The 20214-nt window shown below is 38.6% G+C and overlaps 3 protein-coding genes across 3 annotated transcripts; all 3 read left to right on the top strand.

The window, feature by feature from the left end:
- Nucleotides 1-806: 806 nt before the first annotated feature.
- On the top strand, nt 807-2280 carry LOC102782210 (odorant receptor 131-2-like). The gene is made up of 2 exons (XM_006807382.2): nt 807-962; nt 1495-2280. Exons 1-2 carry the CDS (start codon nt 807-809, stop codon nt 2278-2280), a joined length of 942 nt encoding a protein of 313 aa, XP_006807445.2.
- A 5745-nt stretch (nt 2281-8025) lies between these two features.
- Nucleotides 8026-9103, top strand: LOC102782505 (odorant receptor 131-2-like). Its single transcript, XM_006807383.2, has 2 exons — nt 8026-8181; nt 8306-9103. The coding sequence occupies exons 1-2, from the start codon at nt 8026-8028 to the stop codon at nt 9101-9103; spliced, it is 954 nt and encodes a 317-aa protein (XP_006807446.1).
- Nucleotides 9104-16054: 6951 nt separating this feature from the next.
- LOC148102856 (odorant receptor 131-2-like) lies at nt 16055-16948 on the top strand. The gene has a single exon (XM_087841395.1). The coding sequence runs from the start codon at nt 16055-16057 to the stop codon at nt 16946-16948; it is 894 nt and encodes a 297-aa protein (XP_087697521.1).
- The last annotated feature ends 3266 nt before the right edge of the window (nt 16949-20214 follow it).

Genomic DNA, 20214 nt, shown 5'->3' with positions numbered 1-20214 from the left:
TTTAACCGTGCTTTTAAAAATGTTACAGGTTAAAATATGTCTTGCAGTTAAATTAGGCTGCTGTTACAACCAAATTTCCCCTTGTGGGACAATTAAAGGATTATTCTATTCTATTCTATTCTATTCTATTCTATTCTATTCTATTCTAAATTAGAAAAGTTCATTTTGTGTAACAGAATTTACATTTCTACAATCAAAGTGATAAAATTCTGGTGTACATAACATGTCTCACAATATTCTAAAGTTCTTTGTGTGAATGATGTAAATGACTCCCCTGCTTGTTAAACCTTTTCGCCATTTGTCCCGTCTTTTATTTCACCCTTCAGCTTTTCTGCAGTAATCCCAGGTTTTTACTTTACATGATGGTCAATGACATGTTTGTCATCAGCTACACAATCACAAAAATCCCGGCCTGTTGTATTCTCCTCCTGCTTGTTCTCTTCATGTTGGCTTTGAAGAGAGTAAGAATTTATCTAATGTATAATTTAGAATTATTTTTAAAAATTCTCAGATCTCATTGGGCTTTGAATAAACTGTGCACACATGTATCACGGATCAACCCCCACCCCCCACAGTCCATGTGTACTCACTCTGTATAAAAAGGCTGCTGCAATACCACAATCACATTAGGATCAAAATCCATTCAAGGTCAGTACTGTCATGCTTCACTTCACACTTCTTTTATTGGAAATGAAAAAAGAACCACCACAGAACTGTTCACAATGTAACTGTTTTTAAATCATATTTGCTGTACATTGCACCGTTGACTGTTTTTTGCCCCTGAAACAGGTTCTTTGGATGCTGATATGAATTTGACACAAGTTGACAGCAATGCAACAATAACTTTGAATTACTGGAACACATTTGTCAAAGCTGTTGGCAGGAATGTGACCATTGTTGTGTTGGGCATCACCATAAACTACATTAATGCCACCATGATCCACACATTCAACAAGTATCATGTGTGTAAAGTAGGCCTGCTACTTTACTTTACCTGTCAAAGAGTTGTCATATTTTGTTATCTTTATTATTTTAAGTTGATTTTTTTTTTTATTTTGTTTTCAGCTCATGTTCCTTTGGTTCGAAGGCTGAGCTTGTCTGCTGTACTTTAAAAGGAATATCATTTAGAAATGCTTGTTTTTGATGTAGACCTTATTACTTTCAATGTTAGCTTATTTTTGGATATTATTTGGGTGTTTGTAAACCCCTGATTTAGACTGAAACAAACAAACAAAATCTTCTCTGTGCATATTTTGTTTTATTTTAGTAATTGCAGCACATTGTTTCTTTTCCTAGAGTCTCTCTACTAACTCAATAATTCACTTATATGTGATTTATTGTTTCTGTGAGGCAGTACTTAAATCTAATTTTAATATGTACATGTTTTTACAGTAACGCTGTTTTAAATCAACTATTGTTTTAACCTCTGCCTGTCTTTAACCTTACTCTAAAGATATATACTAAACTAATAATTAATTATGTCATTTAAATCAGATCTTCAGGTTGAACCCTCGCTACATCCTGTTCATCCACTTGGTGTTTAACGATATCATCCAACTGTCAACCAGCATTTCCCTCTTCATCTTCTCGTACGCTTTCCACACCATCCACGTCTCCCTCTGTTTGTTACTCATCTTGCCGGCGATCTTTACCACACAAAACACTCCTCTTAATATAGCTTTTATGGCAGCAGAGTGTTGTGTTTCTGTCTGCATCCCTCTTCGATACAGCTACATATGTACAGTCAAAAGAACATATATTGTAATTGGAATAATCTGGGCAATAAGTTCACTTTCCATTTTGCCAGATCTGTTCATTCTCTTGGCTGTTGAGTCTTCACAGTTCTTACAGTCGAGAGTGGTCTGCAACAGAGACACTGTGTTTCGGAGCAGCTATAGTGTAAAGAAGAGGGATGCATCCCACACACTGTTTCTGGTGGTAGTTTCGATCACACTGTTGTACACTTACTGCCGAATTTTGTTTGTGGCTAGATGTGCTGATTCAGATACTAAAAAGGCAAGAAACACCATCCTGATTCATGGGTTTCAGGTGCTGTTGTGTACAATGGTTTATGTGCAACCTCCGTTAATCAAACTCCTGGTATACTTTTTTCCTGAAGGGCTAAAAGACATAAACTTTGCCACTTTTATTATTAACCAAGTTCTCCCTCGCTTAGGAAGTCCTATAATCTATGGATTACGTGACAAGACTTTCAGAAAGTTCTTGAAAAGGCATTTGTGTGCAGTGAACCACCTTCCAAAGATGATACGGTCGTCATAAAACAGCAATACATATCCAACTCATATACTGATTTTAGATGGGAACATATTTTCAGCATGTCATTTTGTATAACCTCTGCTGTTTTCATAGCTGAACTACATTAAAATATTTAGTGTAAAAATAATGTTGTTTAACACAATCAAGGAGGAAGTTGAAAGATTATAAACTCTGCACAAAAGCTTATATGCAATATTATAATTCATTTAAAAGTTTTTAATCAGATAACAGGTCTGTGCATGATGTGTTGCCTATATTTGGGTGTCCTTGGTCACTGCTAGGTCAGGCCTTGGGTAGCACTAGAGACATGGCACTCATTTCTGAATTGACATTTTTTAGAGAATTTTATTTAAAATGTGGTTTTCCCTCTTTTTACCTCCAAACCTGAACTGAGGCTTATTGATGGTACTTCTTTTGGCTCTTCAGATTTTTTGATTCTTAAATAAATTTATTACCAAAAAAGTTTTGTGTAAAAAGAAATAGTAATGTAATCAAAATTATGATTATTTATATGTCTTACGATATATGGCAACAAACATGGAACAAGAAAAAAAGGAGGTGAAAAAAAGAAAGAAAAGCAGCTTCAGCTCCTGGGCAGGAACCGGCTCCAACCAGGGCTGGGCTGGGACAAAAAATCGTCCTGGGCATTTTGACTAGAGACCGGTATTATATGAAAAACCATAAAGCCTTTGAATGAAAACAAACACTGTTGTAACAGGGATGTACACTGTCTTATTGGTATATATGTATGATTTCTATACATTTTGCATCAGATATTATAAGATTCAGATAATTATGTCTAGATAAAAATGTCTAGCTTTATTTATTACAGCTAGACATTTTAAATGAGAATAAGAAAGAAAGGCAAGGCAAGTTTATTTGTATAGCACAATTCAACAACAAGGTGATTCAAAGTGCTTTACAGAGACATTAGAAACAAAAACAAATAAAAAGCATGATTTAAAATTGATTAAAACAAGCAAGCAAACAAACAAACAAACAAACAAAACAGTATATAAAATCAAAACAGATAAAATCAGAACAGTAGATAAAATCAGTAGTTAAAATGTAAGTTTTGAAATTTAAGCTTAAGTGCTGATTTGGTGCTTTATTCAAATGCAGCTGAGAACAGGTGAGTCTTCAACCTGGATTTAAATAAACTGAGTGTTTCAGCTGATCTGAGGCTTTCTGGGAGTTTGTTCCAGATATAAGGAGCATAAAAGCTGAATGCAGCTTCTCCGTGTCTGGTTCTGACTCTGGGAACTGATAAAAGACCGGATCCAGATGACCTGAGGGATCTGGAAGGTTCATACTGGGTCAGGAGTATTTCTTTGTGCCCCATTTCCCTGTTAATGCCCTACCTGCTAGACCCGCCCTGCACAGTTACCAGCTGTCAGCTCCTTAGAAAAGGATCCAGGTGTTATTTGTCTCACAAACTTCCCTTCAACTCATTCATGTCACCTAAAAGGTAAACCTGTTTCTCCATCACCTGCAAGTGTAACATTTTACGCTAGGTGAGAAATCATCAACATATTACGTTTTCGGCCACCCAACACGTTCCTAAATCACGACATCGGAAAAATGAGGAAATATGAGAACCGTTTGGACTCAATCTACACATGTTTGCTCTTTTTCTTAAAATCACTTGGGAAAACACTATTTAACGTCATTAAAGTGCTGGTTAATGTTAGGAATAAGGTTAGGGTTACGGATAAGGTTAGGTTTAGGGCTGGAACGTCTATTACCGCGGGACTGTCAATACACTGGATTTCATCCATAACCCGGTGTTGTGGCAAAAAGTGAAAACTGATTTCCAATGTTTCTGTGTATTTTTTATGTGTAATATCTTTATGTATGTTCGTAAATAGACTTCAGTGAACAGGGTTTACAAAGGGGTTATAAAGAGAATTTTAAAATTATCCATTTTTCAAGTATCTTTACAAGTCTTCATTATTGTAACTGACTGTAAAAAGTCAGCACAGCGAAAATAAACTCCACCTAAACTTGGTTTATATCTGACCCAGATAGACTGCAGGTCATAACTTCTTACATTTCAGGCAGTATGGTCAAAGCTTGTCCACTCTGCGCTGTGATATTTTACACCACTACATCTGACACTTCCTTACATCACTGAGCTTAGCGATGTAAGGCACTAATGTAGCTGCTAGGAAACTTGTTCTTGAGCTAATCTGAAGACTACACGAAGTTTGGAAGTCTGTAGCGATTGACTGCAGAAAGTTGGTGACCTCTTTACTACGGACCACTTCATGACTTATTTGCTGTTGTTTCACATGACTTCCAGTTTTAACACTACTAATAGTCGATTATGAAGTATTTCATAGTGAGAAAATTTCATGACTGGATTAAATGACTGACTGGGTTAAATGCATTAAAGATTTTAATCACACTAATCATAATGGCATGTTAACACATTCTTGAAGGGGCCCCTTAGTTCCAGTGAAAGGACCCTTTCATGCTTCAGCATACCAAGACGTTTGGACAATTTCATGCTCCCAGCTTTGTGGGAACAGTTTGAAGATTTAAAAGTTTGAAGGTGGAACAGTTTGAAGATTTAAAAGTTTGAAGGTGGAACAGTTTGAAGACTCTAAAGAGCTTGAAAACAAAAACTGGACATCTTTAAGTTGCTTGAAGACGTTTCAACTCTCATCCGAGAAGCTTCTTCATAGACATAGATGGCTTGTAAGTCCTCTGTGAACAACCGTCTTTGAACAGAGGCGGTGGTTTACAACACAAACCTTCTGCCATCTATAATCCAGTTTTGAGATCCCTTCCCAGACGTCGTAATGCCCACTCACATCCTGGGCCGTTTGACCTCAGGAAATCACATGATAGGGTGGGGCCAGGTTTCACAGTCCAGACACTTTTCTTTCTAAGTTCTTTAGACTACCATTACCTGGATGACTGAGAACCTTCACAGACAACAGTTTGAATACATCTTTTTGTTCCAACATGACTGCAGACCAGTGTACAAAGCAAGCTCCATGAGGACATATAAGAGGGAGTTTGGCCCTGACCTGACCGAGTCTTGACCTCAACCTAAAGAACACCTTTGGGATGAATTAGAGCAGTCACCGCTCCAATTCTTCTCATCCAACATCTGTGTCTGACCTCACAAATGCACTTCTGGAAGAAAGATCAAAAATTCCCATAAACACTCCTAAACCTGTGGAAGGCCTTCCCAGTAGTGTTGAGGATGTTTTGCTGCAAAGGGTGGGCTAACATGAGAATCCTCAGAAAAATGGACCTGAAGAAGGAGCTGCTGACCGTCTTCTACCGCTGCTCCATTGAAAGTGTGCTGACATATTGCATCGGTGTGTGGTTCTCCAGCTGCACCACAGCACACAGAAAGGCACTCCAGAGGGTCATCAATATGGCCCAAAAAATCATTGGACATCCTCTTCCCTCCCTGAAGGACCTGTACAGCACTCACTGTCTCAAGAGGGCACGCAGCATCCTACGGGACGGTACACACCCAGGACACCGGGTGTTTAAGCTGCTGCCGTCCGGCAGGAGGTTCAGGCTGCTGAGGTCCCGGACAAACAGACTCAAGGACAGCTTTTACAACAGGGCAACAGCCCTGATCAATGCAAATAGCTGACCTGACTGGCTACCTCCCTGGACTTTTTTAGGGGGGAGGTAACAATGTTTAAAACAACAATAACAATAATAATATTTATATTTATAACAAGGTGCAATAATAATTAATGTGCAATAATAACAGTGTGCAATACAAATACACTTCTTCTTCTTTTTTTATTACTAAGTTATTATACTGTGTTGTGTTGTTTGTGTTGCGTTGTGTAGGACAGTTTTCCAATTTCATTGTACTATTGTACTATGTATGACTGTACAATGACAATAAAGAGTTATCTTATCTTATCTTATCTTATCTAACATCATGTTAAACTCTATGGATTAGAAATGCAAATGTATTCCCTTGCAGACAAGGGAATACATTTGGCAACATAGTGTAAGTCAAAGGAGGCATTTGGTACTTTGGTGTGTGGTTATGTCTGTTGGTGTTAAGGTTAGGCTAATTTGCTCTTGATTTTTTCCTTTGTTTCTATTTCTTTTGCCCCATTTTGAGAATTTTCCATTGATGCTTTATAATACATTCTATTTAAGTATTTGTTCTATATAAATAATTCAGATCTTTTGTAATGTATTTTTAAAGAGTTCAGTGACTGAGTGAGTGCTAATGAGGGCTATAAGGGCTCTGAAACTGAGGCCAAATTGACACCTTCCCATATCACACATTTCTCCCACCAGGATAAAAAGTATAAAGAGGAAATGTTTTTAACTGTCAATAAATGAAAATGTATTTTTGTCTTGTTGTTTTTTTTTTCATGTTAGATATATATTTTTTAAATGTAATAACACCCAGAGTGATATAACAGGGGTTGGTATTAGTTTACAGAACAGAAATGTTTTTTTAAAAAGATGCCAAAGTTTAACCAATGAGGAGAAACAGTATCAGTGACATCATTTCTAACCTTCAACAGGAGTCATGCATCAAACTCCTTAATATAAAGACAAATTATTTCCACATCAGTTTCCTAACTGGTCAAAGTGGAGACTGAAGTGGTCCGTCTAAGGTAGGAAAGTTTTTTGTCTTTGTCGCTGCTATCAGTTCATTATAGTGCAGTATTTAGGATTCTTTAATGCATACATAAAGCTCGAGCAAAGCAGCTTATTTGTGACTAGTATTTTTTAGCTTATAAATTAAGCATACAGTGGGTAAGGACTGAACATGTCACTAATTTTCTAAGTAAATATATTTCTAAAGGTGCTATTGACATGAATTTCCCACCAGATGTCGGTCACAACCCACCCAATCCACACAAGCAAAGGAATCAAACCCTAGATGTCCATAAATTATGTGTAATAATTAAAAATGACACAGGGAAAAATAATTAAAAATAATTGAAAACGCTTACTGAAATGTATTTCATCCTTCATACAAAAGCCTTTGTTGGTGACGACGGCTTCAAGACTAAACTAGTCGCATGCATTGCTCAGGTGTGATTTTGGCCCAGTTTTTTCCACACAGTCTTCAAATCCTGAAGGTTGTGTGACCCCTTCTATGTACTCTGAGCTTTAGTTCTTTCCAGAGTTTCAGTTGGAGACTGGCTGGGCCACTCTACAACTTTTATTTTCTCTGAAACAGTTGAGCGTTTCCTAGCTGTGTATTTAGGATCATTGTTTTGCTTCAAGTAAAATGAATGTTGTGCTTTACATTACTGCATCCAACACTTCGCATTGCACTTGAAGATGTAAGGTTTGGATACATTTGCTCAGTCATGGAAACCCACTGCATGTCAGTGACCTTTGCTCACTAAGCACCTCAGCATCCCCGGATGCCTCTCTGTAATTTTACATGACTTTGTGGCTGAGTTGCTGTTATTCCCAGTCACTTCCACTTTGTTATAACACCACTAACAGTTGATTGTGGAATATTTAGTACTGAGGAAATTTCACCAATGGGTTTGTTGCACAGGTGGCATCTTATCATGGTACCAAGCTGGAATTTACTGAGCTCCTGAAAGCAACCCATTGATTTACAAATGTTGGTAGAAGCAGACTGCATGCCTAGATGCTTGATTTTATACACCTGTGGCCATGGAACATCTGAATTCAATTATTTGGATGGGTGAATGAATAATTTAGGCAATAAAGTGTGTGTGACTTACTTTTCCTCTTTTGTAAGGATCCCGAAAAAGCATCTCTATGAATTCCTCATCGTATGCCCTCAATGCGTCGAGCAGTCTGAAATATCGCGATTCTCCAAGTGCAGCAGTGGCCAAAAATGTCATCGTTCTGGCTCTCGGCTTTACCATCAACTATATTAACGGTACACTGATACACACCTTCAGAAAACACCAGGTCAGTATTTATTGTTATTGTTGTTTTTATTTCATTATCATTATTGGAAAAATATACCTAAATATTGTTAACACAAGAAATATATAAGTAAAAAAAGTGAGATGAGGTGTTTCATGTCTTTCAGATATTTTATTTGAATCCTCGTTACATCCTGTTCATCCACCTGGTGGTGAATGACATGATCCAGCTCACTTCTTCAATTAGTCTATTTGTTTTCACTTATATCTTTTATCAACTTAATGTTGCATTCTGTTGCTTCCTTATCACTTTGGCTATCTTCACCACCTTCAATACTCCAATAAATTTAGCTCTCATGGCATTAGAGTGCTACATTGCTATTTGTTTACCACTGCAACACGCTGAGCACTGCACCACTAAAAGAACATACGTGGCTATAGGTTGGATCTGGGCCATGAGTGCAGTCTCAGCTATGTCAGACATCGTTATTATTCTGGCAACAGAGCCAGTGGAGTTATTTTATTCCACAATACAATGTGAGAGAGATAACTTATTCCGGCATCCAATCATTGTAAAAAAGAAAGAGGTTTCATATTTAATTTTCCTAATTGGTGTTTTGCTCACCTTCATCTACACATACTTCAGGATATTTTTTGCTGCTAACAAAGCTAAATCAGCCAAGCAAGAGTCGAAGAAGGCAAGAAACACAATCCTGCTCCACGGCTTTCAGCTTCTGTTGTCTATGCTAACCTATATAGCAACTGCATTAACGCAGGCTCTGGTGCGCTGGTTCCCTAAACAGTATCTAATAGTTGTTTTTATTTCTTATATCATAATCTACATTGTCCCCAGGTTTGTTAGCCCTATTGTGTATGGGTTACGAGACAAGACATTTAAACAGTATTTGAAAAAATATCTGTTGTGTACCATGAAAATGGGTAACGAGACAGATTTTAGACTATAATATTCTTGATCTAGCAGAGGGCAGCTAGAAAGGTGTTTTGGTAAAAAACATTAATTAATCATCAGGTTAACTGGATTTCATCCTCTGGACATGCATTGGGTGCACATTGTGTTCCAGAAAAAAAAACCCAAATATTAGTTGATATGTTGGATTTTTAAATGCTCAGACATAGGTATCACCATCAGTCTTGAAAATCACACATTACCCTTGCTCTTGTTAGTCGAGTTGTATAGAATCTGAATTAAGTAAAAAAAAAAACAATTTTAAAAAAGCAACAAACAAAAAAAAAGAAAAGAAAGAAAAAAACGTTACTGTTACTAGTGATAATGTACTGTTTTAACTCTTTGGCAAATATTTTTCCACTTAAAAAAAAAGAGCATCCTCCTTCAGTTCTAAGGTTTTATGTATCAAAACATATGATATGTAAGTAACAGGCGATACTAAAACTAATGCTGATGTCAGCAGTGGTAATATGGAAATCCCCCAAAATCTCATCTGCATTGTTTTTGTTCTTCTTTGTGTTGATGTCAGCATTATCTATATTGTAGTTCATAATGTAGTATAGTTTAGTGTCATTATGAATCATATAATGGTGTATTAAATTTTTTTTTTAAAAAAAGCTCAAAGAAAGAAAGTTCCTTTGTCTCAAAATGCCTAATATACTGCTTTAAAGATTGGAGATGATCCAGTGGAAACTAGTGTTTTCCTAATTGTGTGACTGTGTGATGTTTGATCTCTGACCTTGAAGCAGATACTAAAAAGGTTTAAATACTTAAGATACATTCATGCAGTGTGTGATTTTGCGAAACTTTATGCAGTCATTGAGAAGTTGTAAGGTGTTGTATTGGAAAAATAAAATGTGTGATGAACATCTCTCTTCATTTCCTTTCATATGATGTAGCACTTGATTACATACTCCCTCCCTTTTGGGGAAAGAGTAATCTGGCCTTTAGCAGATCTTTAAAATAAGCAAATGCGATCTGACATGAAAACAGCGTGACATATTGTCGTTAGTTGTTTTTTTTTATTATGCCAATATGCAGAAGCAGTGTGTAAATAAATAAATAAATACATGCTTACTGATGTATTATTGTAGGTTCTTTACATTACAGCATAAAATGCCTTGATGCAATTTTGGTTGACTTTTGGAACTATATAAATAACATTTTCTTGAATTGACAAAATGCTGCTAAATATATTTATTTATATAAAAACAGACAAAGCAACGACACCTCAAGCTGCTTTTTATTACAAGATTGCAACCCTACAATAAAACAGAGAAAAATCACCAACAAATAGATGGCAGCCTGTTAGCAACCACCTGGTGACACTGGGAAGGAAGAACTCCCTTTAAACAAAACCTCCAGCAGACTCAGGGAGGGGCAGCCATCTACTAAGACCAGTAGATGGCTGACATCTACTAAGACCAGTAGATGGCTGACATCTACTGGTCTTAGTAGATAGCTGGAGTGGCAGGAGGAGCAGGAGACAGGACCAAAAACACACTGGAAAAGAGACAAAAATTAACAAAGAATGATTAAATACACAGTGGTATAAAAACAAACCATGAATTGCAGCTGGCTCCTAGCCTTTGCATCCTGACCCTCCCCCACATCACTCAAACAGGTGCTACGCGGTGACCTGCCCCTCCTTTTTAATTACCCTATAGTGATTACAGTTCTCAGTACATCACTATAGAAATAGGGCCTACAGGAGCAGGTGTGTTAGCCAGAGATTTGTGGTTGGGGCTATTGTTTGCCTCTCAATTTTATCTGCACTTTATAGGCCTTTTCCACTTGTACCTGCTTATTTTAGCTCGGCTTGACTACATTTTTAGTGCTTTCCATTAGGTGATAGTTCCTGGTACCAGGTAATTACTCCGTCAGGGTTCCAAGCAAAATGTGATGTCAACCGACTGTATGCCACCAATCGGCTAGTGGTGGCACTCAATGAGTCATGACGGTGTCTCCTTCACAAAAATCCAAACCGCTATTTTTAAAACCATTGGTGCAGCCATTAAGGGAAATGTCTGCACAAAAAACAACATGCCACACACAGAGCAGCCGGTATACCATCACCTCGACATCCTCCTTTGTTGTGGCATTTGTATTGCGTACAAATGATGTCACAGACTTTCAGCCACATTGCTATAACAACACCACACGTATTAAGTGGTACACAATTGTAATAGATGAGTTGAGTCACTTTGAGTGAAGCCAAATACATACTAGTGGAAGAGAGCTAAAGACACAGAGTTTGGAGGGGGGAGGTTTGGATGATCAGCAGTCACATGCTCATGTTATCTGTCTCTAAATTATTATTATTATTTATTTATTTATTTTATTTTTTTTGTGTCCCGTTTGGATCTTTAGCCGTCAGAATTGTTGTCTTAAGGCCAAGAAAGATGCCAAGCGGATTTATTTTACCAAGTGGCTCATCATGGCCTTGCCATATTGGTCCATTTGATTGACCTTTATTATAATTATGAATTTATTTTATTTTCGGTTGCTACAAACGGGACAGACATGACTGGGGGATAGGACAGGGAGAAAGAATGAAAGAGAGGGAGAGAAAGAAAACCAGAGGGGAGAAGAGACGGTGAGAAAGGGGGGAAGAAAGAAAGAAAAACAAACAAAACACCTGGATCACCTGTATGTAGAAAAAAAAACAGAAGAGAAAGCAAACAAAAAAAGAGCAACATAATAATTGGGGTGGCTGTAGCTCAGGAGGTAGAGCAGGTCACCTACTGATCGGAAGGTTGGTGGTTCGATCCCAGGCTCCTCCAGTCTGCGTGTCAAGTATCCTTGGGCAAGATACTAACCCCAACTTGCTCTCCGATGCGTCCATCGGAGTATGAATGTGTGTGAATGTAGTTAGAAAGCACTAAGTGTAGATAAAGTGCTTGTGAGAATGGGTGTGATTGGGTGAATGAGGCATGTTGTATAGAGCGCTTTGAGTACTCCGGGAGAGTAGAAAAGCGCTATATAAGAATCAGTCCATTTACCATTTACCAATAAAAACAGCACCCTCACAATAAACTAGCTAGCAGTAGATAACAGTAAATACTAAATATTAAACGATATTGTGCAGCACGCAAGATAGACAGCGCACAATGTGCTTTGAGGCAGCAGCCAAGAAAGGTGTAGTCCGCGACTGTGAACACCCGTGTGTACACCTGTGTGGATCAGCACGCTTGTATTCCAAAGGTTTCTCCATGTAACGATCTGCTAGGGAGTGTGAGGAGCCATAGCCCCGTCCCCCAGGGCATGAAGCAGGTATGGAGGAGATCCAGGCCCCCGACATCCAGAGGCCAGAGGCCTGAGGGCATCCCACCCCCCGGAAGGGGACCAGCCGGGCCACAGGCGCCAGGCCCCGCCAATCGGCCACCAGGAGTCAGCCGGTACATACATGAGCGCCCAGCCCCAGTCGACAAGGTCCACCAACACACCAACGTCTGAGGGCATCAGCCACCGGCAGGGAGTGTGGTGAGGGGAGATAGGTCTCCGAACTTTGGAGGGCCTGAGATGTACCCAGAGAGGTTGAGTCTAAGACCCAACCTGACATATAGACACAGACGAACAGGCGCACGCGGACACAAACATGCATTCCCACCCCATATGCACAACCAAATACTCGGCACTCACCCAACGTGTAGACAGACACAAATAGACACTGCACAGGCAGTCGCACTCCCCAAACATACTCTATATCCCAGGTCCAGGTACCCTCGCCCCCAGAGGGGCAAGCCGCACATAAACCCAGGAGATGTAACCCTTCTCTCTGGGGTGGAGGCAAGCGGACCACCTCCTTATCTGCAGTAGCAGGGAGGCCCCGCATCCCAGACCCCAATCTGACGGCCAGCACCTTCTCCCAGCCCCCCAGCCCTGACGGCTAACAGAACCGGGGTGAGTGAAGACCCCAAACCTCCCTACGCCCGCTCATATGTAGTGTTACTGTGTGCTGTTCTAAAGTGCATTTAAAACACAGGAGAGCATGGTACTTGCTTCCTCTCAGAGAGCAGCACGGCTCCTCCCGAAAACCCTCAGTGTCTGTATGCATTTAAAATTGAGGGTAGGGCACCAGCGCCAGAGGTGGGTTGGAATACACCGACCATCCTCTGGATGCTGTAAAACGTGCCCACCCCCAAGGCCCTATATGTATGTGTTATGTGAGAGTGTGAGTAATGTGGATGTCTAGGTTGAAGAATAAAATTGAGGCACAGGCGGCCAGAAGGGGACAGAGGGGGAGTGCCCCCCCTGCACCTTGGTGACATACCTGCACCCCAAGCCCTGCGTGTGTGGGTGGGTGTGGTAGGGCGGGAATGGGGAGGCAGCTGAGGATGGGGAGGGAAGAAAGGGAGGGGCAAGCGGCCCCTCCCTGGGGCCAGCTCCCCTGCTGACCCCAGTAGGCACCCCCACACTCTGGAACCCACCAGGGCAAGGGGGCCCAGGCCCATCCGGACTGGGACTCGCAGCAGCAGCACCGCCCAGCCCCACAAAGTCCGGGGCAGCCCACCTGACTCCACCCGAGAGAAAACTGCACCCACCCCGTCATCCAATCATCTCCCAAACTACACAAGACAATAGACACCCAGTTTGAGTCATTCTCCACCTCTCCAATATCTCTCCCCTAAAGGAGTGAGCTCCTGTAGAGAGGAGACCTCCTGCAAAGATGTGCTTGGACTTCTGAGCTGTGAACACGCAAATCAGTCCATGCATGATTGCATGGCTCCGCCCATCAAAAAGTCTGTACATGCGCGAATATATATTGCCCAACGTTCCTTATTGGGCTGACAATTGTCGGTTGGAAAATTTTTACATATCGTCCAACCCTAGTGTTAACCACAGGGTGCCTAGGTTATGTTAAAATGTAGTTTGTTGTTGTTTTGGTTTAAGTGAAAATGTTTTATGTGTGTGTGTTCATGTGTTGTATATGAGTGTAGACTTGTATATAGTTAAACACGTATGGATCATTTAATGTCGAATTCTGAATATCTATCTGTAAGTAATGAAATTTGAAATAAGGGAGTAGGAACAGGAAAACTCTCATCCTACTCCTTTTCGAGCACACACATTGTACAGACATAGATATATACATGAAATTTTGTTTTTTCTTTTATCTCTTGTTATTTCAATTATATTTGCATGTTCTAAAGAAAATCTATCTATGTTTTCTCATACTGATGTAAAAGACAAAAAATAATATGTATTAAGGCCCTTAATGAGCAGGCCTTTTGAATGGAGTCCTTTAATGCACGCACATGGCCTAGGGCCCTGATACACATATAATACAGAGAGATGTTTCAGGTTAGCTGGAGAGCTGGGGTTAGTGTGTTGGTGTCATGTCAACCTAAGGAGATGGACCACTGGACATTATATTCTTCATTTCCATTTAATACTTGTACAGCTGCTGTTATTGTGTATATATATATATATATATATATTTATATTTTTTCATACATTCTTATATATTTATATTCCTTGTATTGTGTATTTTGTTGTACAGTTATTTTATTTTCAACTTTAATTTATATATTTTATCTTATTCTTTCCCAGTTAAATTTACCCTTCATTCTAATTTGTGTTGTACAGTTATTTCATTTTTAACTTTAATTTTTATATTTTATTTTATTTTATTCCTCCTAGTTATATTTACCCTTTTTAATTTTCATATTTATTTCCTATCTTATTCATAGCCTTTTCTTTTTTCTTTAGGTCACGAGCAGTTGTGTAAACATTTCACTGCATATGGTACTGTGCATGACTGTGTATGTGACAAATAAAATTTGAATTTTGATTTTATTTTTTTGATTTTTGACCATAAGACAAAGCATGATATTGACACATTTGCAATGATTCTTGTCACTTCTTCGTGAGCAAGCAAAAGTGCCTAATACACACGTGCATGCACTAACGGGTACCAGCACTCCTGGGGGAGGGGATATCTCCCTCTCTCACACACATAGACACACCTGACGCCATTTGCATATAACCACTATTATAAATTATCAATCACTGGCAAGTGCGACAAGACAGAAGTCAACCATAACCAGGTGAGCACCTATTCTTTGGTGGGTGTAGTGGTTTATAAAAACAATTTATATATTCTTTGAGATTTGTATTGTATCGAATCATTTAGTGTAGTATATTTTTTTATGTGATCAGCTATATAATAGCGCAATTATCAACGATCATTTCAGTTACTGCTTTGAATGAGAATGCTACTATTATCCAGCTCGTTGTGACTAAGTTAATGTTATAGGTCAAACATGTGGAGTTTTTTCTTTAATGAAAATGTCTTATTGCAGTTCACACTTAACTAAAGCAGAGTTTAGTGCAGAAAAACATAGTTTGTTGTAAACTGGAGCAGAAAGGTTTTTGAATTGATGAGAATAAATAATTTATGGTGGATTACATTGCAGAAAATGCATTTTCTGAAATGTAAATTATTTGCTTAAGCAAAATGAATTACTTTTGATGCTTGGATATGGTTTTTTTATGGTTGGTGTAATAGTGTTGCAGAATATTTAAGATTTCTAAGATTATTGATCAGATAAGGAATGCTCATAGATATCAAAACTTTGCCGTGTTTTTAAAGTTAACACCTTCTGTGTTACAACCTGCCATAACAATCAATGATGTCTACAGGTTTTTTGGCCAACTCATGAACCTTTCAAATGCTGCCATGAATTTGACAACAGTTATGTATCGGGACCCGTTAAACATAGCTATTGTCAAGAATGTGATAACTGTGGTCCTCTGTGTCACCATCATCTATGTCAACGGCACCTTGCTGCACATATTCAAAAAACATGAGGTCTGTATCCTGCTCATAAATTTTGCATCTATTTATTACATCCATTTAGAACTAGATACTAGATGACAGAATGTGATATATTCTGCACTGTGAACATTCCATCGCGCAAAGAGACGTTGGAGTGACGTCTTTTAAATGATATTTTTGGACGTCCAAGTTTGGTCACTGAAGCAGTTGTTTTTTATCCACCATTCAATGTTTAGTGGGATAATTCACCTTTCATGTTCTAAATCCTGTCCTTCTCTTCAGGTTTTCAACACAAATCCTCGTTACATCCTGTACATTCATCTGGTAATCAATGATATCCTGCTGCTCATCATGTTCACCCTCCTTCAAGTCTTCAGTTACATCATTTTCACTCTTCATGTGTCCTTCTGTATTATTTTGCGAGTGATTGCCGTCATTCCCAGCTTTAACACTCCAATGACCCTCGCTGTAATGGCAGTAGAGTGTTATGTTGCCATATGCTTCCCTCTCCAGCACTCACAGATCTGTACAGTAAAAAATATAACCGTTGTGATCACAGTGATATGGGGGCTAAGTTCACTTACAATTCTGCCAGATTTATTCACCACCCTGGCCACAGAATCCAGAGATTTCTTTCATTCAAGAGTTTTCTGCCTTAGAGAAAATGTTTTCAGACTTCCTGAATTAGAAAAGAAGAGAACTATATCCAACATTGTATTTCTGGTTATTGTTTGGCTCACCCTTGTCTACACATATTTCAGAATCCTTTTCGCTGCACAGGCAGCTGCTGCAAACGCCAGGAAAGCAAGAAACACTGTACTGCTGCACGGCTTCCAGCTGCTGCTGTGCATGCTCAACTACGTGTATGATTTGCTGCTGAATGGTTTGACATCCTTGTTCCCAAAAGGAGTCCTGACTATTCGCTACACAATCTCAGTATTCGTTCACATTCTGCCTCGACTTGTTAGTCCACTTGTTTATGGGATACGAGACAAGGCATTCAGAAGATATCTGAGAAAATATCTGTTCTACTCACCAAAGGCTAATGTTAACAAAAGTTAAAAACAATGCCATCAGCTCTTTTAATTTAAAATACTGAGATTGAGTAGTCTTTGTTTATCTTATTCTATTGTCCTTTTTTGTTTGTATATTTTTCTAATCTAATGTCGCAGTGAATGTGTCGAACAGTAACTTTCACTATATGGCAGTTTTATAAGACACGATTTTATAAGACACTTTAGTGTTCGGAAAGACAAAAACTGCAGAATTCAACCAGAGAGCTGAAAATATGGACCGAAATAAAACTGGACAAAATGAAAGCAAAGTTAATAAAGATGGAAGAAAATGTTGCACAAAAAGGCAAAACAAAAGCCATTAACATAAGTAGATATTACCAGAAGAACCAATGCAAAAAGAGTAAGTATAATACAGAAAAATATTTTAAATATATACATTTTTAGGAGCAATGTGAAGGAAACCAAGAGCTGTAAAACAGTAAGAAGCGCCCACCAGAGGATGTAAGTAGAGCCCAGCCAGGATTTTTCAAGCCAATATTTGGTGACTTAAAAAATGGCAAAACTTTATTTCAGACACATGAAATATAAAGAGTATTTCATGACATTTCTTATGTGCAGTTATTTATCATATTATCTATATTTAGTTGAATGCAGTAATTTTTCCTTGATAAAATAAGATCCTAAATACATTCTTCTGAGTTTAAGAGTTTCTCTTTAATTAACTAATACATTCCAAGTGATATCTTTAAATGACTTAATGCATTAAGGTAAAAACACTAAGGTTTACAGAATGGAAAGTTCAGCATTAGTGTGGTGCTCATAAAAATAGCAGCATGTTGATTGATGCTGATGACACCTACCTTAATGAGCTATTACATTTTATTCTTGAGAAGTTCATGATCTGTAGTCTGCTTTATTTCTTGTCAGAGTCATAGTACTTGTGTAAATGTGTTGTTTCTTATTAGAGATCAACTAACAACAATCTTCAATAACTATCTTCTTCTAAAACCATCTTCAGTCTTCTGTAGATGAGGCTTTTTAAAACCAAAACCATTCATTTCACCATTCATTCTTACTGTTGGATTCATTCTTATCCAACAGTAAGAATAAATGTTGGATATTGGTGATAAGAGGCCATTTATGTCTTAATTCCAGAGCAGGTAAAGGTGATTAAAGAAAAGAAAATGTTATGCCATTGTACATTTCATTATTCATGTACAAATGATCCTCATTATTTATGTCTTTGCCATAGTCCATCCTGGGCCCTATACTACAAAGACCGTTTAAGGAGCTTGGAAAGAAAAGCATCCGGACTTCTGTAAGTTTCTTGAAGACGTTTCATCCAAGAAGTGTATTCAGTTCTAAGAGCAATCCCAGAGGCCCAGGTTTTTAAGGGCTATTGGGAGTTTCCTTAAGAGGGTCCTGAACCCCCTATTGATCCTCTGCCAAATCCCAAGAGCCTAGGTTTGAAAACATGTGTGGGTCACAATCAGCCAAGGTTTCAGGTGAACCCATTGTGAAACATAGCCCCACCCTATCGTGTGACTTACTGAGATCAAATGGCCCAGGATGTGAGTGGGCATTAACTTAGAGACTTAGACTTGGAGCTTTTTAGTGTCATTGTGCAGTTTCTTGCACAGCGAAATTGGGTAGCTGAACCACAAAGGTGCTAAAGTAAGAAGAAGAGAAACCAATATACAACGAAGGCGGAAAATAAATAAATAATTAAATAAATAGAATAAAATAAAAAACAGTGTATATGTATAGACATGTGAGTGGAACTATATACATGGTGTATGTGTAGGAAACATTGAAACAGACTGGGACCAAAATAATTGCACATGAGCCAAAAATATTGCACAGAACATGACAGGCATTTGGGCCGTTCTCAAAATTAGATTATAGATGGCAGAGAGTTGGTGTCGGAAGGCACACTTCTTTTCAAAGATAGTCAATCACAGTGGACATAGGTGGGTTGATTACTCCAAGTTTGTGTTCCAGAGGGTAGTGGAAGTCAAAGAGTAGGTACTGGTCCATGTGTGTGAACAACTTAAAGAAGTCCAGACACTTTTCTTTTCAAGCTCCTTAAACTATGATGACCTGGATGACTGAGAACCTTCACAAACATACAAAGAGAGTTCAACATACCAAGGGTTTCCCCTCCATGTTCACATGAAAGACGTGGTCTTTCAGCATCTAACCAACCTAAAAATGGGAGTTTCTCAATTCCTATTACTTTTAGTTCACAGGAAATAATCTCTAAGAGTGTTACCCACTCCAGAGATGTTATTAGATTCAGTTCAATTCATTTCAGTGTTATTTATATAAAGTCACGTCCACATCCTCATTTTAGATTTGACAGCATTTTAGTAGGTAAAGGTAAATCGCTTGGACCTGAATTTATCCGCGGAAGCAGGTCTCGAAGGAGACTGGCGGCGGCTCCCAGCCCTGGCAGATCCCCATGTACTAAATAGAAGTGAAGTAGTTACAGAATTGAAAAGGGGAGGAAGGGAGGGAGGTGCATGTAAACGAGAATGACAACTTGCAGAACTGGGAGAACCTATATAGATGAAAGCCAGAAGGAGCGTGTTTGGAGGCGTGGTCCCGCTCCTGAAATTCCAATCCATAATCTCCAATTGTCTCAAGGGGCTCTATGTTTTAAGGTATAGACCCTACATTACAGCGAAAACAGGGAAAACCCCAACAATCAGATGAGATTTTCAGACATCAGCAATCGTCTCCCACACACCGCCTTTTCTCTCACACTTCCACTTTTTCACTCACTCTACTATCAACTTCCATAGTGCTTTTCTTACTTATTATTTTTGTACAAATCACATGCAATCACTCAAAACCTGCTTCTCACAGCATTCACACACTTAAACTATGACAGAAGTTGAGGAATATAACTCAAAATACGCTTTCCTAAGAGTATTTTAGACATTTCATAATCAGAAAGAGCAAGTCAAAGAAAAACCATTGAAACCTCTATTAATTCTCACAGCACACACAAGAAATTAAAAAATAAAACACACCAGCATTTATTGCTGGAGAAAGGTTACTACTGAAAGTAATATGTTAGTCTTAAGTATATACAATGCACTCAATATATTTATATATATATATATCCAAACTCAGTCAATTACTATACATCCACTACGGCAACTCAAAACTTTATTTATAGCCCTCTAATAAACATAAATGGCATCTTAAACACACGCATTCAACAATGTTTGCAGCAGTATTTGTAAAACCAACTATGGTTTAAGCAGTTCACTGCTTACTAATTTGCATTTTCACATTCACACACAC

The sequence above is a fragment of the Neolamprologus brichardi genome, chromosome 5 (assembly GCF_056152115.1).
Source record: "Neolamprologus brichardi isolate AB-2024 chromosome 5, ASM5615211v1, whole genome shotgun sequence".
Lineage (NCBI taxonomy): Eukaryota > Metazoa > Chordata > Actinopteri > Cichliformes > Cichlidae > Neolamprologus > Neolamprologus brichardi.
This window is presented reverse-complemented; position numbering and strand designations above follow the sequence as displayed.

What these genes read in the sequence shown, in the direction of transcription:
- LOC102782210 (XM_006807382.2), top strand. Translation starts at nt 807, where the DNA reads ATGAATTTGACACAAGTTGACAGCAATGCAACAATAACTTTGAATTAC. An exon ending in ACACATTCAACAAGTATCAT is followed by an intron (nt 963 to 1,494) that starts GTGTGTAAAGTA and finishes CATTTAAATCAG; the next exon opens with ATCTTCAGGTTGAACCCTCG.
- LOC102782505 (XM_006807383.2), top strand. Translation starts at nt 8,026, where the DNA reads ATGAATTCCTCATCGTATGCCCTCAATGCGTCGAGCAGTCTGAAATAT. An exon ending in ACACCTTCAGAAAACACCAG is followed by an intron (nt 8,182 to 8,305) that starts GTCAGTATTTAT and finishes CATGTCTTTCAG; the next exon opens with ATATTTTATTTGAATCCTCG.
- LOC148102856 (XM_087841395.1), top strand. Translation starts at nt 16,055, where the DNA reads ATGATATTTTTGGACGTCCAAGTTTGGTCACTGAAGCAGTTGTTTTTT.